The sequence below is a fragment of the Argentina silus genome (genome assembly GCF_951799395.1).
Source record: "Argentina silus genome assembly, chromosome: 4".
NCBI lineage: Eukaryota > Metazoa > Chordata > Actinopteri > Argentiniformes > Argentinidae > Argentina > Argentina silus.
This window is the reverse complement of record NC_139658.1, coordinates 5,257,745-5,284,516: the sequence shown is the minus strand read 5'-3', so window position 1 is coordinate 5,284,516 and position 26,772 is coordinate 5,257,745. Positions and strand designations below refer to the sequence as shown.

Below are 26,772 nucleotides of genomic sequence, written 5' to 3'. Positions count from 1 at the left end.
AGTCCAAATCCACCTGTGTGTGTGTGTGTGTGTGTGTGTGTGTGTGTGTGTGTGTGTGTGTGTGTCTGTGTGTGTGTGAGTGAGAGAGTGTGTGTGCATGCATGCGTGTATTTGTGTGTTCTCGCCCTCTGCGTTACTTCTGTTGTCTTTACATAATGTGCTACTAGCAAATGTACAGTATGCGATGAGAGGAAGAGGTACACATCATTTTGTTCATCCAAAGCCTTTCCATACAGTCTATAGTCTGAAATGACACATTTCATTGGTGACATAGTTACAGGCCAACCCCTTAACTCCCAACCCTGCATCTGTCTCTGTTGTCTTGCAGAAGCCCGGGATGGACGTTGCCGATGGCTACGTGACCTTTGTGCGCCACTCTCAGGACATTCTGCGTGATAAGGTCAATGAGGAGGTGTATATAGAAAGGTTATTTGATGTAAGTAAAATGCCGTCTCCTCCCGGCCAATAGGGAGGGGCTTTCCAAAATGTGGCAAAACAACAGGGCAGAGAGGGATAAGTCCCATTTCTAGACCAGGGACTGTAACTCAGCCTGGCAGAAGAGGCCTGTCTGACTCTATATCTCCTTTAGCTTTTCTCCTCCTCCTCTTCCTCCTCCTCCTCCTCCTCCTCCTCCTCCTCCTCTATCTCTTCTTCTCTCTGTACTCTCAAACTTTGCTGCTACCCACTGTATTCTGGTGTGCCACAGTGCTTTTGGACCTTTGTGTGCTGGGTTACATTTGTTTACAAACAAAGAGTCCAAAAAAGCACCGTCAGGCAGGATTATCTTAAGCAGTGCTCTCTGAATACAGCAGAAAAAGGAATATGTACCATTTTTTAATACTGTACATACTGTAGGCCTTCTAACATGACAGTAAGAGAAGCAATTAGGTTAGCAGTTATTGCTAGTCACCACATACAGTTTGTATTAAGCATTTGAAGTCTCACAGCAGTCACTATAAATCTGTATTTTACAAATATCATACTTTAGAGTACACTTCTAGGTTCAAGACAGTCCTGCAAATGTCAGGGATTTGAGAGCACTGTCTTACAAATACATAATCCTTTTGTGATACATTTTAAGTAATGTGTCCTCCATATCTGTGAGGTATACTGTATCTACAGTACTACAGTGGTGTGTGTGCTTCATACCCTTCAGAGGTATAAATTGTACAGTACTGTGTTGCACAGGTGTGTGTTGGCTTTGTGTGTTTGGGATGTGTGCAGGCCTGTCTGTGTGGCAGCTGTTGTGTTGGCTGTATCTGTGTTTAGGTTTTAGGTATTATTAATTGTGCAGCAATATTCCCCAGTGATTCAGCTGTTCATGTTGGCTGTGTGTACAGTGTACAGTCCTGTGCTGGAATTGTGTGTTTGTAAGAGATGTGCGGTACTGTTGTGGAGTGTGTGTTCGCTTTTGTCGTTGAGGTCAACACTGGCTGCCCTGTCTTCTTGTGTGTCCACACTGCTCAAGAGTAGAGACCCCCCCCCCCTCCCCTCATATAATACACAGTGCCCTGCGTAAGTAATGGGACAGTGAAGCATTTTTTCTTCTTTTGTCTCTACACTCCAAAATTTGAGATTTTAAATCAAGTACTATGAGGTTACGGTAGAGATTCTCAGCTTTTATTTCATGGTATTTGTGTACATATTGGTTTCGCCATTCAGAAATTACAACACTTTTTATGCATAGTCCCCTTATTTCAGGGTACCCAAAAGTAATGGGACAGATTTATCAAATGTCCAAATTAGGCACTCGTGTTTAGTATTTAGTCAACAATTCTTTGCATGCAATAATTGCCTGACGTCTGTGACCATTTGACCCCACCTTGGCCTGTACTGCAGCCATCTTCAGTTGTTGTTTGTTTTAAAGTTTTTTTGCCTAAAATCTTGTCATCAGAAAATGAAATACATGTTCAATTGGATTTAAATCTGAAGATTGACTTGGCCAGTCAAGACCTTTCCACTTTTTGGCCCTGAAAAACTCCCTAGTTCTATGGAAGCATGTTTTGGGTAATTTTCTTACTATATGATGAAGCGCTATCCAATGAATTTGGAGGCATTTGCTTGCACTCGAGCAGACAAGATGTTTCTGTACACTTTAGAATATATTCTTAATATATTCTTCTGCTGCAATCAGCAGTTACAATCTTAGCCAGTTCTCGTGGCAGCTATACATGCCCAAACCTAACACCCCCTGCAATATATTTCACATATGAGGTGTAGATCCACACATATGAGGTGGTATGCTGTAAATCTTGGGCAGATCCTTTTTTCTCCACACTTTCCTCTATCGCAATCACTCTGGTTCATGATCATATTAATCTCCACAAGACCCTTTTCCAGACCTCTGCAGGCTTTTTAGGTACTTTTTAGCAAACTGTAACCTGACCATCCTTTTTTAAGGATAACTAACCTTGCAGTGAAGCGTCTATAGTTTGGCTGGTGACGTATTCTGCGGATGGTAGTCTCTGACACATTCACGCCTACCTCCTGGAGAGTGTTCCTGATCTGTAGGACAGTTGTTTTGAGGTTTTTCCTCAATTATGGTGAGCATTCTTCAGTCATTCATTTTGGAAGTCTTCCTTGGCCTAAAAGCTCCTCCTTTATCTCTACTCATAGTAATTGTTTGATTTAAAATCCAGACTTTTGGAGTGTAGAGCCAGAAGATGAAAAAATGCTTCACTGTCCCATTACTTACGCAGGGCGCTGTATGTGGTCCCCCTGCTGCTTCCAAATCGGCCATACTCAGCACTGTCATGTTTGACTGTTCCAAAAATGTTTCTCTTGAGCTGTGAATGTTTTGGTTGCAACAGTGTTTACCTTTGTATTTTCATTTGTTTTGGAAGGTGTCTTTGATAATCAGCAGTTCTGTTTTTTTTTCCTTTCTCCTTATGCTATTTCTACCCATCTATTTGCATGTATCTGCAAAAATCCCAAATGCTGCTATATCTCTCTATCTTTCGCTTGTTCATTTCAAACTTCTTTTCAGTTTTTCTCTCAATTATATTCTTTCTTGATTAACACCATCCCTGCCGCCTCCTCTCTTCTAAAAGTGGCACTTATCTCTAATGTTGCGTTGTTTTAGCACATTATGTTGAATGGCATGATTTTAGAGTCAAATAATCTTCCTGTGTACATCTTCTAGCATGACCCTCCTTCTCAGAGTTCTGCCTCATACACACATACAGCAACTCGGCACGCACCCACACACCCACCCACCCACCTGCCAGGACTGCATGCACTACTGCACGCTCAACTCGACTGTGTGAAGTGGACAGGCATCCGTAAATATCCGACCTCCTGACAATTCAGCTTTTCAAACCTGACATGGACCAAAATTAGTGTTAGCTCAATCAGACCAACCAAAACCTCCAAGTCCAATTCTGGCTGACCAAAACCACTGGCCTCTCTCTATTCCTGCCTACTCACTCCACATGTATACAGTTGATCTATTTTCTCTACATTCGAGGGAGGACGACTGTTTCCTTGTGTGTGCTGTTCTCTTATGACTGGAAATCCACGCCATCTGGATCAATTTTACTCTCCCCAATGAGAGGTTCTGAAAATGTATAAGAAAATAGCACAACTGCTCCTCGCCTGCCAACCATTTACTCACTTTCTCATTCTGATTTCATTTTGCAAATGACCTCCTATTGTAGAGTTGAAACCTCACATATTATGCAGGTTAGGATCTACACTGTTAGGATCTACATCGCCTTTTGTCAACAGATACAACAGTAAACTGTAGAATAAGTAATGAAGGATCTTCATAGGCCACCAGCTCTAGATCACCGGTACATCACCTACAGGTATTTTACTGTAGGTTTGGATGTCCCAAGTGATGTATACAGTATTGTATTCAAAGGGCAAAAAATAAAAGGTCAGAGGAACTTGTTATTATACAAAGATATTTCAGTGCAAAGCTAGTCAAGATTGTTTTGGGAAACAACATGCAGGTTAATGTTGCATTTTACATGGGTTCTAATGAAGTAGACCAAAGTTCTTTGATGCACTTTTTAGTAGATCAAAGTTCTTCAATACACATTTTAAAGTTTCCTGAAACTACAAAGTTTGTGATAGAAAACATGATATATTTTACATAATTTAATGTCATAAAGAACTAGTTATTTATCATGATATTTTATAAAGCATTTCATTGTTTCTCTCTGATTTTCTCTTTTCAATTCAGTGCCCTACAGTGCTTGGAGAAATGGGGTTTATGAAATAATTTTTGGTGCACATTCGTGTGTGCTTCTATCCTCCTGTACTGTGATGTGTGTGTTGTGTGTGTACTGTAGGCATGGTTTGTGTGTGTGTGTGTGTGTGTGTGTGTGTGTGTGTGTGTGTGTGTGTGTGTGTGTGCGCGCGTGCGCGCGCGTGTGCGTGCGCGTGTGCGTGCGCGTGTGCACGTGCGTTTGTCTGTTCTGGAAGTAATCTTCATATACAGTATGTCTATTTTGTCAGTACTGTGATTGAGAACACTGCAAGCGTGTGCATCTGGTGTTTGTGTGAGTACGGGAAAAATGCATCTTAAAAGGCGCAAGCTCTTGGTAGGTATAGCTTGTTATTTTGTCTGAGTGTGTGCGTGTGTTTATGTGTGTGTGTGTTTTGCTGGAGAATGTTGTGTTTGTGTGTGTTTCAGCAATGGTACACCGCCACCATGAACCTGCTGGGGACCTGGCTCACTGAGCGCATGGAACAGCAGCTCCACGTCTACCAGCTGAAGATCCTCATCAGGATTGTTAAGGTACTGTACAGTATAACTCAGTGGCACAGGAGGTGTTCATTGCCTGCACTGGAGATGGCGAATACTGCGATTGCTATAGTAACAATAATCACTGTTACTAATAATGATCAGAATCAGAATTCAGAATTCAGATCAGAATCAGAATCAGAATCAGAATTCAGAATTCAGATCAGATAATCACTGTTACTAATAATATATATATACATACCTCTTGTAGAAAAAGTACCGTGACTTCCGCCTGCAGGGAGTGCTAGACTCCACTCTGAACAGTAAGATGTACGACACGGTGAGGAACAGATTGACCCTGGAGGAGGCCACCGCTTCAGTGAGGGAGGGAGGCATGCAGGGCATCACCATGAAGGACAGTGATGAGGAGGACGAAGAGGATGACTAGAGGGCTTGCACTGACATCCCCCCACCCCCTCCTCTGCCCCCTCTCCACACCCCAACCCATCCTACCCCAACCGAACCCCCACCCCCTCTCACCTTTTTGACTTAGCCTGGTAACCAATGCATGTACCAACTCTGTTACTCAGATAGCTACTCTAGGACCTCTTTGTCAGCTCGAAATGCCCATGAAGGAACTATAAACTATAAAAATAGTAATTATACTGCGGAAAATAAAATAAAAATGTTGAAAAAATAACCATGATTGACAGTTTAGCTGTGTCATGATAAAGATAGCACCTATCTTTAACTCATCGATTTCTAAATTCATTTCTATGTGTTCCTAAGCAATATGGAGTACCATTTGTTTGACAATGTTGAGTGAGATTATTAGGTGTGTCCCTGTCCAATGCAAACCTATATGGCGCTTCTTTGTCGTACATGTATTCTACATTCATTAATGGTACATTGTCGTGATGATGAGTGTATGGACCCTTTTATTTGTCTTGTCTGTTTTTAAGTGGATGCCAACTGCTTCAAACTGAAAATGAACCGGCCGTAATTAAGTTCAATGCTGTTTAGGATAAACACCTTCTTGTCTACTGACTCTTAACACCACTGTATGTTCTAGACTTGCGTTTTCTCATCTGTGTCAATGCTCTGTGATGTCATCTAAACATTTACTAACGAGAAATTGTTCAGCAGCCATCTTGAACTAAAATGAGTGGGTATTCTAGAAATGCAATATTCTCATAGCTCCATTTTGATATCTTGTTGGAGATTATATTTTTATTTCTACGTTTAACAACCTTGAAAACTAGGTTCTATTTTAATTAAGTTGCACTTTTACAGAAAAAAAGAGAGCTAAAATATGTTTTTCTTATTTAACCAAAACAAAGTTGGTCTGTCTTTTGTTTCCGTAGTTGAGTAGGATGTGTGTGGCATTTCTTTGGGTCTCACTGTTTTGTATATAACGATGCTGTACATTGCATTCTGAGCCATCGCTGCATGCTGTGGGTTCCCACCCTCTCCAAATGCTTTTTGTTCTGTGTGAATTAGCTGGTGGAATCATTCTTGCTTTTGCCTTACGAAAGCCAACAGTTGTAATATGCAAGAGCTGTTGCCTCTAAATAAAATTACTGTACAAATACAACTTTGTCTCTTGCTACAGCTGTGTTAATCACAAATGCATGTCCATGAACTCTTGACCCTTGTGGAAAGGGGTCGGGCATCAAACTGGACAAAACCTACAGTATGGGCATGTGTTACAATCAGGGATATCTGATAACCACCAGAGGGCAATATTGTAACATTGGAAAATAAAACTGATTTAAAAAAAAACAAAAAAAAACGGGGAAAATACAGCAATAATAAAACATACAAAAGCAAAAAACAGCACCAGGATGAAGTACATCAAAACCCATACTTTATTTAATGTATAGCAATACAATTTACGTATTAAATAACACTATAACACTATAATATCATATCACAGCACCATAGTGATACAAAACTATGATTCTGTAATATAATCAATGGACAAAACCATTTTATTCTTAACTTTCAAGTTACAAAATAGAACGACTGCCGACCTTGCTAAAATGAGTTGAGGCAAACTTACTTACTGACTCCCTGGATATTACTGGAAATGAAATTCTGATATTCAAATGGAGAAGAATAACATATTCTTCAGCCCGAAAGGACAGAACATGATATGATGGGCTTGTGTTGGAATGTGACGGCAGTCCACTTGTATTCATGGATATTTGAATCCTACATACTCACCATTAATACAATGAGCGAGAGGGGCATGTTACAAAGAAAAAGCTTTGTATGAAAATAAAGTTCTATGACCACACAGCATAGATTAACTTCCAAGATGAGTATTCTTTAAGCAATCATGTACATGACTTAGAAACTACAATGCAAATTACACTCATGTTATAAATGAAATATTATGAAGTATAAAGTTCTTAGTAAGACGTATATAAATTAAAAGTTACACAAGAAAAAAAACGGTTGTTTGCTGCCATAACTGTTTCCTAATGTGATAAATGCGCCAAAGTTAGGACTTTTCCCCAAATGTTGGAGAGTAACCAATCTTCAATTAACAACCTCCTCGAGAGAAGTGGAAATAAGAGGAAATATGTATCACCACAGACTAAACTGTGGACAGTGTATCAGTAAAGGATACATTAATTTTGTGGTTGAATGCAGGGTTTACGTTGGTATACAGTAAATTGTGTGTGAGACGATAAACAGTATTTCAGCCCAGTAATAACAGCAAAGTGAGGAAAGTATAATGGGATGTCAACTTTTGGGCAAATCACCTCTTTGTATTTCAACCATGTCTTTGGTTACAATGATAAAGCGCTTTGCCTCCAGATGATGTACATTGTATTCTGTAATTAAAGACACTCAGAACTTCATTCATTTGGTAAGATGCAAGCTGTTTTACAATACTGTACGTAAACTCAGCTGTCATTAAACATTGACACGTGAGTTACACAGTAAGACTGACTCAAATTCAGAAGATTTGGGTTTACAAACTGAATGGAGCCTTATGGAGCCTTATTGGTACAGAGATACTGCAACATGGACGACATACTGTATAGTCAATGTCTTTAGTGTGGATGAAGCATTTGATCCACACAAGGCGAGTGGATCGATACAGATAAAGTATAAAAAAGTGTTTGCTTACTATGATAAAGGATATAGTAACATATATTACAAAACAATATAAATCTTTATGTAAAGCAATAAATGTTCACAGTAGTTTTTGTAATACCACTTTAACAAATGAAAGGACAGGTTCAATTTACAAATAAGAATGGGATATTTGGGTAATATAGGAATAATATGCAGGTAAAGTCTCTACTGATTATAAGTGTTTCTTCCATAAGGTTGGTTTTCCTGAATTAGATCGTTTGATGAGATGACAGCGTCACGAAATGCATGCTGGGCTGAGCTGTGATGGTCTGTGTTGAGACACTTATCAGACTCAAAGACTTGAATCACTTGAACTCGTGACAGGATCGTCCTTCCTTGGTCCTCACTCTGTGAGGCTTCAGTCTTCCTTCGATGCGATCGGAGATTCAACAAGCGTAGTGTGGAGCCAGGGCTTAGCTAACTGTATCTATCTGTATCACTAGCGGGGTTCAGGCAGTAACACTGACAGTATAGTGCAAACCGGACAGAGCTGCTTTTCCTCATATCAACTTAAAGAACAGGTGCAAACGCTCAGCAGGATAACATCAAGACAAAAAATAATGACAAAAAATAAATATCAAAAAACTTTTATCAGTGTAAAAAAGTAATTAGGTTATTCATGTAACCAATAGTCTGGCAAAAAAAGGCCTCAGGAAAGTTCTGGTTCTGGTTGTTGTACAAATTAAGTGCCTGTGGTGTGTATGTCCTCAGACGAGTGACTCCATGCTCTCTGCTGGGTCTGACTCATCCATGATCACCACCACTCCGTTAGTGTCCATGTACAGAGGGCTCAGCCCGCTCTCTCTGGAGCTCACCAGGCTCAGCATGGCCTTGTAAAGGTACTGGTACTGCTCCTGGAACAACACACAAACACACACACACACACACACACACACACACACACACACACACATTGAAGGGAAGCCAGGTCAATCAGGTCTGAGCTAAATAACTGCAAATGGCACAACAGATGATTACATATAACCCCTAGATCTACTGTGAGACTATTGTGACATTTTCTTAAATAGCATAAAACACATGAAATCTTTTCCTAAGATGACAGAAAATGCATCACAGCATAAACTATCATCCTGCATGGTGAACTCACTATGTCTGTGAACACTCCTGGCCTCATGAGGTTGATCATCTTGGCCACCTGATAGACGTCCACGGCGCCCTCGCTCTCCAGCTGCTGGGACAGGGTGGTGAGGGCACACAGAGTCCCCGCCGACACCCCCCCAAACCTGTCAGGGAGGACATTGTTAACAAACATGCACCTGCAGCCACTAACCCAAAAAACATTAACAATACAGACACAGACACAGACACAGACAGAGACACAGACACACACACACACACACACACACACACCGAGAGACCAGCGAGAGACCATAGATGATCACAGACGCCAGGATTACACTCACTCGTCGTGCACAATGGTGGGGCCATCACGTGTCATGGCCTCCTCCTTGATGACGTTGATGAGCTCGAAGGTGCTGCTGAGAGGGCCGTCAGGGTTGGGCCATTTAGGGCACTGGAAATGTCTCACCTCCAGGACATAGTCATCCTGTCACATGGAGATAGAAGGTGATATATCACAATCACATAGATGACCATATTAGTACAGTACTACTAATGTAGAACCCATCCAGAAACAAAGATGCCCAAACAGGCCCAGAGGTCAAAGGTGAGGAGGTACCTGTGTGGCCTCCAGGATGAAGTCGTGGATGATGATCTGCTCCTCGTTGGAGAGGCAAAGCCTGTCTTTGCTGATGAGCGTGACAGTGAAGGCTAGGCAGTTCATGGCCTCCTCTCGACTTGGCCAGTAGACAAACTCATCCTCAGCCTAATTTCAGATAGAAAAACACAGGCACAAATGTTAGATACTTTAGGCGAGAGAGGTTAGATGTGTATCTATGAAAATGAGGTTGTTTACAAACTGCAACAAGGTCAGATATCCCCATCAAGGGGCAAACAAAAACAAGATCCATGGAAAAGGCCTGTGCTTGATTGGGTTAGTACGGCTTGATCAGGCTTCCAGTGCAGGCTACTACTCACCAAGCCCTGGCTGTCAGCGAGCATGACAATGATCTGGGCATTGTGATCCCAGATCATTCTCCAGAAGTCTGTGGTGGTGTGGGGCAAAGGATGCTGGGTAATGATGAACTCATTACTCCTGTAGTAACCCTGTGGGGTCAAGAGTTAACTGTCAGCAGTCTTACACCGTAAACAATGCTCATGGAATGTTCTATACCGTTATTATCCAATCACTTCAATGTGTCTGAACATTATTTCTTGGGATTATTTATGGTTCCTTTATGGTTTCTCATTCCACATTGGCCAAATGACTTTTAAAGGTTACTCATGGTGATGAAGCACTATGTATAGGTCAATACATCTGTTTCGCAGAACGTATTATTTGTTATGATGGACTACTGTTGGGTAAGAAGCTTCAACAATAACTCAGTTCCCTATGAGTTATTATCATCACCAAGGTGATACCATCAGCGAGAAGATATCAGTATGCTATGAGATAAACATTAAAGGAGCAGGGCGTTTGTTGGAAGTCTGCCACCTCTGGCCACCACGGCGAAATTCAGTTCAAAGTTCCAAACAACAATATCCTCCCTAATAATAATATAACCCCTCCGAAATGGACTTGCAGTGTTGGACATTAGCTGTTGTGTTTCTGCATGCGCACACAAATCAAAGAGGCAGCCACCAGTCAGAAAGGCGAGAATCAGTGATTCCACTCCCCAAGAACGACCCCTGACAGTAACAACTTAGGACACGTCGGGTAGGACGTTTTAGGGCCAAAACCGCATTTGTATTTCTGTCAAGGGATCTCATTCCCTGATCACTACCGATTAAACATAGTCATCACAACCATTAAGAAGCTTTTTGAATGATACATACTGGACCGTTAACAGATGGAAAAATATATCATTGTTTATAGACATACAATAATGTACTGTATGTGGTGATTTAGAAACCAGTTTCATACCATAATGTAGGAGGCATTGATGTAATCTGTTCCTTTCATTCCTGGAAGAGGGGCAAGTCCTACCCGAGCTCGCTCCGCTGGAGAGAAACACACCTCCACATCACATATAGCACTGCACCTCATAACAACATGACACTGCACTGGCTAATAATGCACATATCATTAACCACACACTCTTTCTGTGGCAACAACTGTCCTTTTCCCAGACGTAACATGGATGCAGTGCATACTGCATACTTGAAAGGAAAAAAAGAAGGTATTTTACAGGCTACTGCATAAACACTTCACAGTAGGTTTAGTTGACACAGTGATACTCACAGGGAACCACAGAAGAGTTGCGGTTCTTCTCCTTGTTGCAGTCCTTCTGGGCACTGAAACACTCCACAAAGCGAGCGTTACACTGTGTCAGGAGCTGGAGAGACAGACAAGGAAGGGTCATGTCAGATGAAAACAACCATAACCTCTGAATGAATATGCTTGTATGGAGTGCCAGAGAATACATACTGCAAAGAGCATGTATGACAACATTGACAATCTGTCAATCTAAGAGTCTCTAAAAGTTATTCGAATTAATATTTCCTAACATACAACGTATGCGCACATTCATCTGAGATGAATTGACATCCACCGACCTCAGCCCAAGGAGGTTGAGGCCAATTAGTCTGCATCCCCTGCTGTTCGGAGGGAGACAGCTGAATGAAACATTCATCGATGCTGATGTATAATAGTCAAGACAGCGGGGGTGACAGCTTGGCCTTAATTAAAGCTAGCACAACATCAGTAAAAACTCTGAAGAGACTGGCATCCATAACAACAGCTATCCACAGCACTCGGCTAATAAGATCCAGCACTCCGGGAGGTTTCACTTGCAGTTTAGTGAAGCAGATTCTGACAGAGACGGAGGAGGACAGGGGGGCAAGCCCTGGGGGCTCACCCTGAACTGCTTCTCCAGGCGAGTGCAGCCCGCCAGGCTGGGCGTGAGGATGCTGTTGACATAACCATGAAGCTGCCAGACGGGCACCTCTGTCTCCTTGCCCAGCATGGCTTCCATCAGGGCGTCATGGATGAAGACATACTGCTCCTATAGAGGACAAGGGACAGGACACGGGTCGTATTAGTGATGTAGCGGTCTGCCGATCGCCTTAGTTTAGACAATTATTGTACTTCTGTCTCGAGTTAAATAAGGTGGAAGTGGGTGTCTGTTGAATGTCAACATTACCTCTGTCTGGACAAGAAAGTTGCGTTGCGTGCGGATATGTTTGAGAAAGCCCCAGACGTTGACTGTGCTCTTGTCCTTGATCTGCTGCAGCATGCTGTCGATGACGATGTACGTGCCTGTCCGCCCGACCCCAGCACTAGACGACAAGAAGCAGGTAAGCATTACCAACTACCCCAGGAGGCCCATAGGGGGAGCTGTTACTGATCTATGAGGAAGCTGAGAGTCCAGTGGGAAAAAAAGTGTGGCGTTTTACTTCTGTGGATGAGGAAAGTAACTCAGTGCACCCTCTGTTGTGTACCCGCTGCAGTGCACTAGGACAAGGCTTATAGTGTGCTCTACCTGCAGTGCACTAGGACAAGGCTTAAAGTGTGCTCTACCTGCAGTGCACTAGGACGGGGCCCATGGCTGGGGTACGTGCTGCAGAAGAACGGCTGATGAAGGTGAGGACAGGTAGGGTATACTCTGGCACGCCCATATCAGGCCACTGGGTGTAGTGATACTGGATCACCATGCGCTCGTTCTGTCTCCCCTTCTGGTTGCCCTTCTGCCCCTGAAACAAATGGCCGACATGCTCTGAACCGGTACATGTACACTTGGCCAACACACAAATAAAAAGCTAAACAAGTGAAAACTTGGTGGCTGAACTCAACACAAGGGATGAGCACTCAACCCTAACCCAGATGTGTCCGTCAGGGGAGGCTGGTGGAGGTAGAAATCGGGTGGACGGGCTCATTGTAATGCATGGAATGAGAAATGGTATCAAATCCTCATTCCATTCCATGCATTACACTGAGCCCATCCTTCGATTTCTTCCTCCACCAGCCTCTCCTGGTGTCAATAGCCTATTACCTTTTTTACTTTGGTGTTCCGTATGAGGAAACGCCTCAGGGTGTAGCAGGCGTGCACTTTAGTGCTCTTCAGTGTCACCACGATGTTCCCATACTCCTCACTGCTCTCAGTGGGCCAGTATTGGTCACATTTCCTCTGTGAAACACAATAAGCACCATCATCATCTGATCTTCTCTGGAAGGGAACTCTACTCATTTAATCTATGTGAAGGACACCATATGTTCTATGTCAATGACAGAGGGAGACCTACCCTTCCTTTCTCCACCAGGTTGGTGATCATGACAATGATGCCAGTGTTCTGTTCCCACACCATCCTCCAGAAGTCCTCAAACGTGGACTTGAGAGGGCCCTGGGCCGCGATGTAGGCCTTGGGCCTGTTATAACCCTGGGGGAGAAAGGAGGAGTCCGTTCAAACACACTCTCACAGAGAGGGAGTATCCACATCAAAACCATGAGAGAGTAGTACTAGAAACAATAAGTACAGAAAAATATGCATCCCCATTTCAAGCGACGGCTGATTAGTCTTACATCCACATAGTTGGCGTTCATGTAATCACTGTGTTTGGAGTCTTTCCCAGCCAAGGCTCGTAACTTCACTCTACTGTGATCATCTGAAAGAGGCATAAGGGTGTGATGTGACAATTAAACATTAATTCTGAACAACAAAAACAAGCTCTGTCCAGGCATCTGAAGTGCACGTCACACACAGATATCACAGCCTGTCTTGTTTTGAGTACAGCGTGTTGACTCACAGGCCACAATGTTGATGTATCTATTTTTGTGCTTGTTGTCAGGGTGATTGGAATGTTCTGCTGTGATCTTCAGGTCCACTGTGCAACGCTGGACCTCCTACAGAGAGAAAGAGAATGACAGCGACGGAGAGAGGAAGAGAGAGAGAGAGAGAGAGAGAGAGAGAGAACAGAGAGAGGGGTCATGATATAGTCAGAGTATACTTTATGAAGCAGCATAGTCAAATAGATGAATAACCCCTCTCTACCTCAAATGAATAAACCAAACCATATTTCAACTTGAACGATGTGTTTACATTTCCTGATTAATACAAGTACGATATTCGATTTAAAACTGACCACACCTGGATTGCTGGAACGGTGTATGTGTATGTGTGAACTGTGCTCAATGACATACAGAATGAATAATGTATGTTCACGTGCACCACTCAGGATAACCCCAATTAGAGAGGATCCTCTGGGGGGGGTAGATGTTTGCCTTGTGTCTCAACCTGGTCACAGAGACAGTGTGTTCCTGTCCAGCCAACCAGCAACTAGACCTCTGTTAATTAACCTCCCTCACTAAGCCATCTGCTACTGAATATGAACAGGGTTATACACACACACATATTCACACTCTCTCTCTCTCACACACACCCTCACACACACACACACCCTCACGCATCTCATACTTGTGCGTGCATAGACACTGCTTGTGCACTGGCCCTACTGTGCACACTTTGTAAAGTGTCGTGTATATATTTACACCCACAAATAGACACTCAAATATATACAGTAAAGACACAAACAGCCACACTTCCCTTCATCCAAGCAAACCTGCCCTCAAACAATATGTTTCACCCTCCCAACTATCTGGGAGAAAGGCAGGGTTCATACCTCAAACTCCTCAGAGAAGCCATGCAGGTTGTTGGAGTAAAGCTCCATGATGTGTTTGATGAACTGCCGGACAGGGATGGCGTCCATGTCATCTGAATGAGAGAAACAATGCAATTAGGGAAAGGACATCAGCACGACGTGAGGTGTGTGTGTGTGTGTGTGTGTGTGTGTGTGTGTGTGTGTGTGTGTGTGAGCACAGTGCACACATGTAATTTAGCTGTCATCAATATTCTTTTTCAGACCCCTCACTATGGTAAGAGGTAAAATATTTCAGAGTGACAAATGAAATGAAAGGTTTATTGATGCCCCTCCAGTTGTCAGAATGCCAGACATCATGTTTAAGTGCAGCTTACAAAACCTCAAAACCGCAGTAGACCCGTCACCCTGTGGACAGTCCGTCACAAAGATGAAACCCCAGAGAGTGTGATCTAGATAGAACATTCTTCGATCTCACTGAACTGTCTCAGAACTACTGATAATGATTGATGGCATATTTCAAGGCTGCAGTTCCATTAAGAAGCTACATCACAGCATACTGCCAGAGGCTATAGCTTGATTTCTGCAATGCCACCTTAGGTGCCATGTTAGACATATGACTCAGGGAACAAACCCATCTGTCTGACCAGGCTGCCAGGGGATCTGAGATCCACAGAGGCCCAAAGACGTCAGCTAAGGTTAGGAAGTATCCATAGAGACTTATACGGTACCTTCTGGCGCAACCAAAGTAGTAGACATGACAACAATCCTTCACCTAGAAATGTGGCTCTTTCACAAGTTTATTCCATGAATACATTTTGCTCATGACAGGTAATGAATGACATTAAAAAACCTGAGACATCGAGACAAAAGAATCCAATCGTATCTCATGTCGTCCATCTTGTAGAGGAACAATAATTTGCCCTGTCATATAGAGTGATGAGTATGGCACTGAAGCTAGACTAGTCACTGGCAAAATGAAGCCAAATTGGGTAATATGAGTGTTTAGAGGGGGGAGCATCTGTCTCCTATGAGCTACATCAGCCCCCAAATTACACATTAGGGAGTGGAGGTGATGGGGCGGCCACAGTCACAGAGAGACATCCAAACAGAGGGGCCAGCTGCTGGGTCTGGCTGGCTTATATCACAGCCAATACTGACTCACAGCTGGGACCACAGGAACTCTCTCGCTTCAATGGTTACATGTTAAAGGTGATTGCACTGGGTTTGTTTAAGTTCATTCATCAAATGCCTTTCCTCTGTCCTTATTCTCTTCCTTCACAAACAAATCTATTGAGATAATCAATTAAATTAATCAAAGTACTAAGAGCCAGACACTGACTGTGACTTTGTAAAAAGAAACAAAGAAAGCAAGCAGGATATGGATAATGGTCGGATAAGACACACACACACACACACACACACACACACACACACACACACACACACACACACACACACACACGCTGCTCTGCATCCAGATGAGGGCTGCATTAAGAAAGATGTACTGTAGGAGAGGAAGGCCCTCTGAAATGAAGGGAATAGAGTCAGGAGGAGAAGGAGGGGGAGCGGGTTACATCATCAACCAGAAAATTGATCCCAGAAAAATAGAGATGTTGACGTGGTACTTTGAAGCATTTCCCTGTATAGTCATTCATTTGCAATTAAACAAATACTTTCATAGCACTTGATAACAGGTTTTAGTGAGCGGGAATGATTTTGTGAAAATGAATGAGGACACATTATCCTCGACTAGCTGTGCAAGATAACACCAAGCTTTTAGCTCCAGCTCCCTCTCTCCAGCAGTTCCTCATTAAACACCCGTCATATAAACGTCCTGAGGGGGAATGGATTTTGCATTTCAGAACCCATAAAACAATCACCATTCTATAAAGCCCACTCGTAAACGTTAACACGTCTTGGAGCCAGTACGGTATATAGACTTGTCAGTGCAGAGAAAGAGGCGATTAGTTTCTCCAAGAGGAGAAATGAGAGAGTGGGAGATAATAAAAGCAGATGGATGGAGAGTCAATAGTGACAGCAGCTGTGCTGTTTAAGTAAGGCATGACAGCCTTGAGAATGGGCCAGAGTCCCTGCTCTCTTAATGGCACGGTGTGGCTCTTGTATTGACATCCTGCCACATCCCCTTTCCACTGGCCACTGAGGTTGAGAAAAACTTTCAGTCAAGACCCCTGAAACAGAGCTCACAGGCTCCTTCTCATGCAACTGAGCAGTGTAAGGATGAAGACCTTTTTCATTCAGCTAAACCATAGGAAGATGAACCATTCAAAAGCATTGCTGACACAAGACTACATACCCAACAACGCTAGCAGATAGTGGTAGATAATGCCAGTGTGTCTGGAAGGCTGTGGGTCTAACTGATTAGATAGAGAGTAGTAAAACCAGATGAAGAATCCAAGGCTATCAGTAGCTAGTTTTCCAGTTTTCCTGCAGATGTTGCTCCTTTTCTTCATTACTTCTTGATTCAGAAGAAATGCTCTGTCTTAAGTTGCATAGCATGTGTAACATTTTAAAAAACCCCAACAGATATTGAACTTGTTTCAACGGAACTTGTCTCAAGGAATGCTTAAGGTAAAAAAAAAGAAAGAAAAGAAAAAAAGACCAAACTATATAAGAGTAAATAAGTAAGACATGAACAGAGAGAGAACATGGTTTGGAGATTTAGATCCCTTGTAAATCAATACAATGATCATGTTGACAACTATAAAAAGCGTACTGTACGTACTGTGTCAGGCTTGTGTCTATGTACACTGGTTTGCAATGATACATTGTACAGGTAGGCTACATAGAAGGGGCTCAGACTTGGGGTGTGTTATGTGGGGATCAGGGTGCAGGCTCACCTGGGATGGGGATGACAGGGATGTTCTCATTGGCCACCACCCGCGGGGAGCTGCTGTCCTCCACATAGAAATGAGCTGTCTGGAAGAACCTCCTATAGAGAAAAAACAGAGGAGAGGAGCTTAATGCAACCCAACATGACTGGTGCAGCACACATAACATCAGAGGTAACACATACAGCATGGTGAATGTAATCACACAGGACTGGCAGTAAAGTGCTGCTGAAAGCCCCAGAATGGTTGTAGCACAGCTGATGATCTGTCACACAGATATGACTAAGTGGAAGATGACCAGAGTACATAACAGCCCTAGGTAAACACACTGTGATCTGAAGGAACAGGATAAACAACAACACCCACAGGGAAAAACACCCACCACATTTGGTGACACATACCACAGGACAACAGAGAACATCAGGACTCTGTCTGTCTCTGTCTCTCTGTCTCTGTCTCTCTCTCTCTCTCTCTGTCTAACACATGCACACAATCACAATTATTATGTGAAATAAATCATTCAAAATATTTGTGAAATATTGTTAAAGCTTTCTTCTCCATACAACAGAAAGGCAGAGAGTGTGCTGCAGATGCACCATATTGTAGTAGCAGGAGGAGTGACTCCCTAACCTAACAGAGACTCTAACAAGACTAAGAGACTCTCCCTAACCTAACAGAGACTCTAACAAGACTAAGAGACTCTCCCTAACCTAACAGACTCTAACAAGACTAAGAGACTCTCCCTAACCTAACAGAGACTCTAACAAGACTAAGAGACTCTCCCTAACCTAACAGAGACTCTAACAGGACTAAGAGACTCTCCCTAACCTAACAGACTCTAACAAGACTAAGAGACTCTCCCTAACCTAACAGAGACTCTAACAAGACTAAGAGACTCTCCCTAACCTAACAGAGACTCTAACCTGCATTCACACAAAAAACAAACCCATACAGTGCATGCCAGCTACATCCTAGCTGTGTTCTCAATGCTAAGAGTTCACCTGGCTTTCCCCTACCTGTACATGATGCAGAGGAGAGAGCAGATGCTGGTCATTCTTGTCACAAGAGAGAGAGGGAGGGAAAGAAAATAGTGGCTAAACAGCATTTACAGGGTAATGCAGGAGGGCAGATTGAGAGAGAGAAAGTGAGAGAGTGAGAGAGAGAGAGAGAGAGTGAAAAAGAGAGGTGGAGGAAGAGGTGAGAGGGGAGGGGTACGTGCTACCCTGGCTTGCGTCACAGCCTCCCCTCCTGGTTTAATGACTCCCAGGGGGGGGCAGGCGTGGTGTGGGTAACCAGCCTCTCTGGGATTGCCTTTCAACACCTCCCACTCAAACATAGACAGAGAGAGTTGGAGATGGAGAGGGCGTGGATGAAGAAGGGGGATAGAGCGAAGACATAGCCTATTTGATTGGACTTACAACCCTAAAATTCTGGCCCACATCTTTTCGACCAGTCCCCTGCTTGGGTTGCCTAGCCAGAACACTGTCCTACCTATGCAAATGATTTTTCTCTTCTGTTTGACATGTGCAAGCTCCTTCTAACCATGAGTGCCTCTAAGCCTTCCAGATGGAGTCTTCTTCTCAACAGCATTAATTGGCTTAACATTTGGACTCAGAACACAATGGCGGTATAATGTGGATCAACAAGAAGAATACATATCACGTCAGATATATTCAATTGACGTCAGGGAAGGAAATAGGACATCTAATAATAACACAAATATTCTCGGTCGTGACTCAAAGGTGTCGCTGAGGAAGTTAAATATATCATATGAACTTAAAAGATCAGGAATAAAAGCGTTAGGAATAACTTGTTCTGTGAACAATCCCTTTTCATCTCCTTGTATGCCCCTCTCCCTCTGAGAGTAACGAGGGTGAGAGTGGAAGAGATAGAAAGGGGAGGGGAGGGGGAGGGGGAGGGAGTGAATGGGTTGATCTGGTCTTTCATCATGGCCTGTTCCCCCAGGGAGAAAGCCATTGTCTGAGAGCTGTCACAACCAAGACGATGGCCCTTTCACATCTGCTCCACCTCTTACTCAAATACCACAACACCACCTCCAACACATTCAACCGCTGACTTAATCATCCTGATCTACGTTAATTAGTGTCACTGATCGTCCTCTTCTCTTTCTCACTTTCACGTTTTAATTGTCAGCCACTTGAACAATGGCATCAAATTAGCCCTGGAGCAACTGGTAAGCATGTGAGAGGATAGTCATGCAGCAGTTATACAACACATTCTGTATAAAGCTCAAGTAAGTAACCATACTGTACCGTCATGTAAGCAAACCAAAGCGCAGCTCAAAGAAACATCTCAGAGTCAGCCTCTCTCCTATCTGAACCAGCTTAGGGCAGAGCTGTATATAAATAAAGCCTGCCTCTAGTAATGATTCATTGTGCTGTTGTAGCTCATTAGCCAGCCGCCACGTGCTGCCATTGGCCAGGCCTGTGTAATTACTGAGGCTGAGCGGCAGGGCTGGAATCAGCACTGCAGATGAACACACAGCTGGGCCCCCTCCCGGCACTGTAGGGCCCTGCTGGGCCCTGCCCCCCCCCCGCCTCCCCCCTCTCCTCTGTAGAGCAGAATGTTATAGGGACGAGGGAAGGAAAGAGGGAGGGTTGCCAAGAAAGCAGTCATCCTCCCAGTGAGCTTGTGGAGGCCAGCAGCTAATGCATACGTATGCACACATACATACACACACACACACACACACACACACACACACACACACACACACACACACACACACACCAGCAGATGGGCCGGAACACCCCAGGGGACCAGAGGACGTGTCACTCCACTCCAAACAGGAGTGTGTGTGTGTGTGTGTGTGTGTGTGTGTGTGTGGGTGTGTGTGTGGGTGTGTGTGCGTGCGTCTGTGTGTGCATGAGGGATTTAGAGAGGTCTGCAAGGTCAAGAGCCAGAGAGATTGAGGAGAGGAGGGATAGCAGGGGTAATTAACAACTGCTCTGGTCATTAAAGAGCAATGAGGATGGTGAGATAATAGAAGTCTCATCATGAGGAGAGAAATGCATGACAAGATGCTGCATCTCCTGGAGAAGAGATGGTCGTCATGACAATGGCAATATACACAAATCATACAAATGTTAATGGTGCTGGTTTAGCTATGTAGGTTAGACAGGCTGGGCTGAGTTGCTAGACAGGTTATAGTACAGGTATATATAACACACACACAGATGTTGGAGATGTTAGCCTTGTGATGTAGAACAGGCAGGCAGGCAAGCCTCACCTCCAGTAGACCAGCACAGCCAGCAGCATGATAAGGCAGAGGAGGGTGAGGGCAGACACCACTACCAGGGGGACGACCCACTCCATCCTGCCCACACCGGGGTGGGGGCTCCTGGTCATGTTTGACACACTGGTCCTGTCTGGAGGGGTGAGCAGGACACACAAACAAAGACTGGGTTACCCAACACACTCCAATACTGGAAACAACAGTGAAATCCACCTTATTAGGAACTATTTGTGCCACTCAGGGAATGCCGCCTTTAGTTTGCATTGTTTGCTTTCATTATTGCAATAACCCTGCTAGATCAAGGGGGTAATTGACTTGAGTTTACCCTAAGGCGCAGAGCAAGGCTTATTCAAATTGATCCATTTATTTCAAATGAAGAGGTAATATATGAGAGAGCATCAGCAAACACTTTGTTATTCATAAAACAAATACCCCTGTAACTATTTTCTCCCTGGCAGGCAATTCCTTCCTGAAATAGGGTTCAATGCATGCCTCAAAGTAATGGCCCCTCTGGCAATAGTTTCAGTTCTAAATTCAGGGCCCCGGGTTTTAGAGGCACTCAAATACGAGCTATTTGTCACAGGCTAGCGATGCCTCATACTGTACCAGAAGGTTTCCCAAGGCTAATGTTCAAAATGACATTGTTGGTCTCATATTTGCTGTTGATATGAACATGCATCATAACACACCGATATGCAGTGGAGATGCCGTGGGGGGAGAAGGGAGAGTCGTCCCAAGCTATGTCAGTTATAAGTATAACAAATGGAGCAACAGAGGGATAACTGACGATGACAGCCCTTAACATCCCAAAGTAAAGGAGAAGAGGAAACATAGGCTTTAATGGTGAGCTGTGGCAGGGGTCTACGGGGCTTTAATGGTGAGCTGTGGCAGGGGTCTACGGGGCTTTAATGGTGAGCTGTGGCAGGGGTCTACGGGGCTTTAACGGTGAGCTGTGGCAGGGGTCTACTGGGCTTTAATAGTGGGCTATGGCAGGGGTCTACTGGGCTTTAACGGTGAGCTGTGGCAGGGGTCTACGGGGCTTTAATGGTGAGCTGTGGCAGGGGTCTACAGGGCTTTAACGGTGAGCTGTGGCAGGGGTCTACTGGGCTTTAATAGTGGGCTATGGCAGAGGTCCACTCACCAGTATGGACAAGGAAAGGCCAGAGGCTCTTCTCCTCGCTTCTGGACTTTGGGGAGCTTGTGGGGCTCTGGGGAATCTGCATCTCCGCTGTGTCGTTCTTTGGCTCCCGAGTGGGTACTGTGCTATTATCCTTAGGGCTCTTCTCTACTTTGACCAGTTGGTCCTCCTCAGCACTGGGAGGCGCTGTGGTGGTCTTGGTTGTAGGTTTCCCTTGTCCTTTCTCTTTGGCTGTGGATGTGGGGGTGGGGATGGAGGGCTCCTTGGACACAGTGTCTTTCACTTGTGTCTCCACCTCATCCGGTGCAGTCTTATTCTTCTTCCTCCTGTCATCTTCGCCCTCATCCCCCTCTTCATCCCTCTTGCCTTCCTCCTCCCCCTCGCCGTCCCGGGCCACCTCGTTCTCATTTGTGGGGGTGTCTGTGTCAGAGCCCTTGGGAGTGGCTGGTTGGGTGGTACGCTGGGCTGGCTGGCGGGTTGGGTTGGAACTGGTTGGGGGGGCCTGGGTGGGCCAGAGGGCGCTGGGAAGGGAGGAAATGACCCCTCCACTGAAGCCCAACCCTGCCAGCAGAGTGCTGGTCACCACTGACGCCACCGTGGCCTGGCTACCACTGGAGGAGGGGCCCATGCCCGTCGCCATGGAGACGAAGGAGGTCCAGGTGGAGGAGCCGGAGCTGATGGGAGCCATGTCTGCAGAGGAGGCCGGAGAGACAGTTGGCTGGGGGGAGGAAGAGAGGGAGAGAGATAGAGAAGTATAGTATGAGATCAGAGTCACACACATGTGCAAACACACATGGTGCTTGTAGTGTTATCTTGACATAGACCATTACACAAACTGAAGAAGTTATTCTGCCCTCTTCTGGACAACTCACCATTCCAGTTTTCACGATTCGGGTCCCCTCAAATATTCTAGTTGTGTTAGCTGGAATATCAGCAGAAGAAAAGAGTTACATATAGATGTAAAAACCAAGCAATATATTTTCTAAACAGTTGGAAGACATTACAGGTTTACATTGATTACTATTTGTTGGATGGTTCAATGATCTTACTTATCTCTAAAATGGCAGAATATGAATATGAGAAAAATACATTGTGTATCTTCTTGTGGACACAGTTTTACTTAGCATTACCTCTGAATAGCAGAGTTTGGCTGAAGTCACTGCGTAGGTCTCCTTGACACACTGCTTGCACTCTGAACAGGTAGAGAATTTCTGGAGACACGTGTGTTATCACTGTCTTCTGCAGGAGAAACACACATATTCACACACACACACACACACACTGGACGGTCTTCGATGTGCACTATTGGACATGTAAAGCTGCTGTGCACCCTCTCAATGGCACCCTATATGAGATAGTTGGATGTGTCAGTTTGTGGATATATTGCTTCTCTACTACAGTACATTCAAGGCCTGAGGAACCGTTTGACATGATTTACATCCAACCGGAGTACCGTACTGACAGCTCACAGCCACACATGGCCTACATAATGTGTGCTTTTGTCCCTACTTTATTCTTTGCTGAGTGACGCAGAAGCCACTTTTGTTTTAATTATGTTAAAGATGGGTCTCCAGAACAGAGGGTTGTTGCAGTGGGCAGTGTGGAGGGGGGGGCATGAAACTCCGGTCTTGAGTGGTTTTCAATTGATTTGTCTCTGATTGCAGAAGGCTTGCGGGTCTCTAATTTGACCCAGATAAGGCCATCTGGGGACGGAAATTGAAAATAAAAATGGAAATGAAGTGGGGAAAAGAAAGCAGAGCGGCTGACGAGAGGGAGGATACGGAGAGAGAGAGAGAGAGAGAGAGAGAGAGAGCACTCTGAAGGGACGAGAGAGAGACGGTGCTGATTGAGTGTGACAACAGAAAGATGGACTTCGTTGAAACTTCTTCCCTCCTTTTCCTGCTGTCATGGTTTATTCACAGACTGAAGAAACTTCTGGGCTCCTCGTGTACAAGTACTGTTTGGACAGGATGAGCCACTGTCCTTTTTGAAACATTAAGAGCTTTGAGCTTTTTTACATTTTGTCTAAATCAAACTCGACCAAGCTTTAAACGTAGGAACATAGGAACTACAACAGAGCCTGAATCAGAGTACATGTCTTTAAATAGAAAACAAACTTCACACAGACAGATCACACATCAAAGTGGTGGTGATTAGTCATGGGAAGTGTCCATCTCACCCCTGACACATTAGACATCAAGGGAGCCCATCACACACACTTCAAAGTGTGATTCATCAGCCTATGTGACAGGCCTAAGGTGTCTATTCCCAGTCGATATCTGGCACGTTAGATTCACACAGAGACCCATCCGTAGCCTGCTGTCAAAACCTGTCACCTCCCATAATCACAGACTGCTCCTGTCGGATCCTGGATGACCACAACAGAATCCATCACTGTAACACCAACTAAGGTATATTATGCGTAACCAGGCCAGCTCAGATCGGGCCCCAGCTCTGCAGTATGATTTAGGCAACAGTAGTGTTCCTGTAGTAGTGTCTGACTCACCATATTCTGATCCCCAGTCTTGGTGAAGGTCTTCTCATAGGCCACCTCACTCCTCACCCAGCTGTAGGAGACCATGAAGCTGATGATGGGCGGGTGGTAGACGGTCAGGGGGCGCTGCCAGCTCACCACCAAGGCCGAGCCATTCACCGGCTGGATCTTCATGTGCACCGGGGCACTGCTGCACACTGGGGTGGAGGGAGCAAGGGGTGGGAGCGAGGAGGAGAGGGAAGGAAAAGAGATTCAAAAAATTCATAAGGCATAATATCACAGGCTAGGTAAGAGAGAGAGCCTGGGGATAGAGGGGGGGGGGGGGGGGAGGTTAACGAGCAATGACACAGATAAACAGGTGAAAATTGAGGACTGCTGGCAGTGTTCTGATCTCCCCAGCTCCAGCTCAGTGTGATGTCGACCAGCCATGGTACCTGTGTGTGTGTCTGTGTGTGTGTGTGTGTGTGTGTGTGTGTGTGTGTGTGTGTGTGTGTGTGTGTGTGTGAGTGTGTGCATGGGTCGTGGGCAGCCTGAGGAGAAGCTAAATCTTTTATTACTGTCTGCCGCTGACTCATTCAGCCGCTTCCACCAGAACAGCTTCAAACGGGCTAAAATAATACATGAGCTCATAAAGAAACATCCCCCAAGGCTCTGGCACCAGCAGTCAAACCTGCTATGCTGCATCTCTGAGGTACAGTATGGAGGGAGGGGAGAGGGTCTGTTTGTCTGTCTGTCTGTGGGGCGTTAGGCTGGAGCGTCTGTGTGTATGGCACAAGAATGTCAAACAGGAGGTATCAATCACAGTATGTGGCATTGTTGACAGCTTTGACAGTAACTGTCTGTAGTTCAGTGGACTAGAGAGTCAGTTAGTGGGTGGCACTGCAGAATAGATAAGAGGGTGACTAAAACACTGCGTCTGTTGTGCAATAGGGAACCTCTAGGTGGCAATGTAGGCCACAGTATGGAGCCTGTTTTGAAGAGCCTGTCTACAGAAGCCAGACGTGTTCAGTCACTAGACATCACAACGCATTCAGAGTCAGAAACCAGCATCGAGACATGCATTCTGCCCTGGGTTTCTGTCAGATAGAAGTCTTTCTTGTTGCACTGGTGGCACTTCGGAGAAAACAACACTGCGACTGCAACAGTGCAAATTATGTATGATGTATTAAAATAAGGTAGGGTGTGAGGAGAGAGAGAGGAAGGGGAGAGAGAGAGGGAGGCAGATAAAGAGAAAAGTGGTGGGTAGAGTGAAAAGGAGATGTAGGGAGTTTTTGATTGGTGAGAATTGCGCTATTGTTGCTTAATGGAAGTCCTCTGCTCCACTCAAGAGCTCAACACATGTCATTCACTGCCATCAGTGTCATCGTCACCACCATCATCAGAGAGATAGATAAATAAATAGAGAGAGAGAGAAAGAGAGAGTGTCAGCCCCACCGACAGACAGGCAACAGGAAAGGAGACTCAGAATGGGACAGGGAGGTAGATGGATAGAGGACAGTGAAGAAAATGAAAAAAATATGAGGGAGAGAGAGAGTGAGGGAGGAGAGAGAGAGAGAGAGAGAGAGAGAGAGAGAGAGAGAAGAAGAAAAAAGAGAGCAGGAGAAATAGAGACATTGGTCCAAGATTAGTTCCGCCTACTGACATAACGCTACAAAAGCAATTTTACAATTTCATTTGTATGGGTCTATTTTTAGCGTGCATATTAATGATGATTACTGCTCTGCCCCGTTACAGTGCTCCTACTTCATCATGAGCGTTCCCAATCAATTCTCTCTGCCAGACACCAAACAAAGAGCCCACGTTAAAGGAGCAGGGGCCTTTCTTTAGAGCCTCAATGGTTCATATGGAGCAACAAATACAGCTACTGGAGGAACACAAGACAAAGACACTATAGAGAAAGAGATAAGCGATTGACGGCTGAATGTGTGTGTGTGTGTAAGACACAGAGAGAGAGAGAGAGAGAGAGAGAGAGAGAGAGAGAGAGAGAGAGAGAGAGAGAGCGAGAAAGAAAGAGAGAGACGGAGACTGAGACACAGACAGAGATGGAGATGGAGACGGAGATAGAGAGAGATAATGGTGTAGCCCACCTCTGGATGCCTCAGTGCTATGGGGGTTCCCCAGGCTGTCTGTCAGGTCTCTCTGCCAGGCATCTTTCACAGCTGACTTGAAGACCTCCCTGTTGCCCAGGTCCTGTATAGGCCGGTAATTGTTCCTCAGGTACTCCACAGACTTGACGTGGTCTTGCTGCTCCGTGGTGAAGATGGAGTAGAAGGCCTCCAGCTAAAAATAGAGAGCGCCATATTTGTCATAGTGTGTGTGTATGTGTGTGTGTGTGTGTGTGTTTTTGTAGTGCATATGACAACTTTAACAGGACCAGGCCTGTGTGTTGTGGAGGTGGCCAATCGTCACTCAATTGATTGCTCAGAGCTCAAGGCCCAGCCTGCAGGGCACTCTAGTAGAGGACATGAACGCTCCTGTTGGCTGCCTCCAGGGGTGTAATATTTCAATGGGGAGAATTG

At 44.7% G+C, this 26,772-nt stretch overlaps 2 protein-coding genes across 6 annotated transcripts in view; one reads left to right on the top strand and one right to left on the bottom strand.

The window, feature by feature from the left end:
• The window catches only part of cadpsb (Ca2+-dependent activator protein for secretion b), a gene marked incomplete at its 5' end in the record, with an annotated part of 65,131 nt that extends 58,912 nt beyond the window's left edge, over positions 1 to 6,219 (top strand). For all 5 annotated transcript variants that reach the window (XM_083668768.1, XM_083668767.1, XM_083668764.1 and 2 more), the window contains 3 exons: positions 329 to 436; positions 4,640 to 4,744; positions 4,962 to 6,219. In XM_083668768.1, the coding sequence (XP_083524894.1) occupies positions 329 to 436; positions 4,640 to 4,744; positions 4,962 to 5,138 (390 nt within the window). In that variant the 3' untranslated portion in view covers positions 5,139 to 6,219. The remainder of the gene's footprint in view (positions 1 to 328; positions 437 to 4,639; positions 4,745 to 4,961) is intronic.
• Positions 6,220 to 6,535: 316 nt separating this feature from the next.
• ca16b (carbonic anhydrase XVI b) overlaps positions 6,536 to 26,772 on the bottom strand; it is a gene marked incomplete at its 5' end in the record, with an annotated part of 147,930 nt that continues 127,693 nt past the window's right edge. Inside the window, 23 exons of the mRNA XM_083667634.1 lie at positions 6,536 to 8,694; positions 8,949 to 9,084; positions 9,265 to 9,407; positions 9,540 to 9,686; positions 9,899 to 10,027; positions 10,845 to 10,921; positions 11,163 to 11,256; positions 11,779 to 11,925; positions 12,064 to 12,199; positions 12,441 to 12,613; positions 12,913 to 13,047; positions 13,163 to 13,297; positions 13,441 to 13,523; positions 13,665 to 13,761; positions 14,538 to 14,629; positions 17,375 to 17,466; positions 18,382 to 18,420; positions 20,616 to 20,754; positions 21,763 to 22,477; positions 22,632 to 22,681; positions 22,890 to 22,998; positions 24,266 to 24,450; positions 26,341 to 26,533. Of these exons, the coding sequence (XP_083523760.1) occupies positions 8,548 to 8,694; positions 8,949 to 9,084; positions 9,265 to 9,407; positions 9,540 to 9,686; positions 9,899 to 10,027; positions 10,845 to 10,921; positions 11,163 to 11,256; positions 11,779 to 11,925; positions 12,064 to 12,199; positions 12,441 to 12,613; positions 12,913 to 13,047; positions 13,163 to 13,297; positions 13,441 to 13,523; positions 13,665 to 13,761; positions 14,538 to 14,629; positions 17,375 to 17,466; positions 18,382 to 18,420; positions 20,616 to 20,754; positions 21,763 to 22,477; positions 22,632 to 22,681; positions 22,890 to 22,998; positions 24,266 to 24,450; positions 26,341 to 26,533 (3,393 nt within the window). The 3' untranslated portion in view covers positions 6,536 to 8,547. The remainder of the gene's footprint in view (positions 8,695 to 8,948; positions 9,085 to 9,264; positions 9,408 to 9,539; positions 9,687 to 9,898; positions 10,028 to 10,844; positions 10,922 to 11,162; positions 11,257 to 11,778; positions 11,926 to 12,063; positions 12,200 to 12,440; positions 12,614 to 12,912; positions 13,048 to 13,162; positions 13,298 to 13,440; positions 13,524 to 13,664; positions 13,762 to 14,537; positions 14,630 to 17,374; positions 17,467 to 18,381; positions 18,421 to 20,615; positions 20,755 to 21,762; positions 22,478 to 22,631; positions 22,682 to 22,889; positions 22,999 to 24,265; positions 24,451 to 26,340; positions 26,534 to 26,772) is intronic.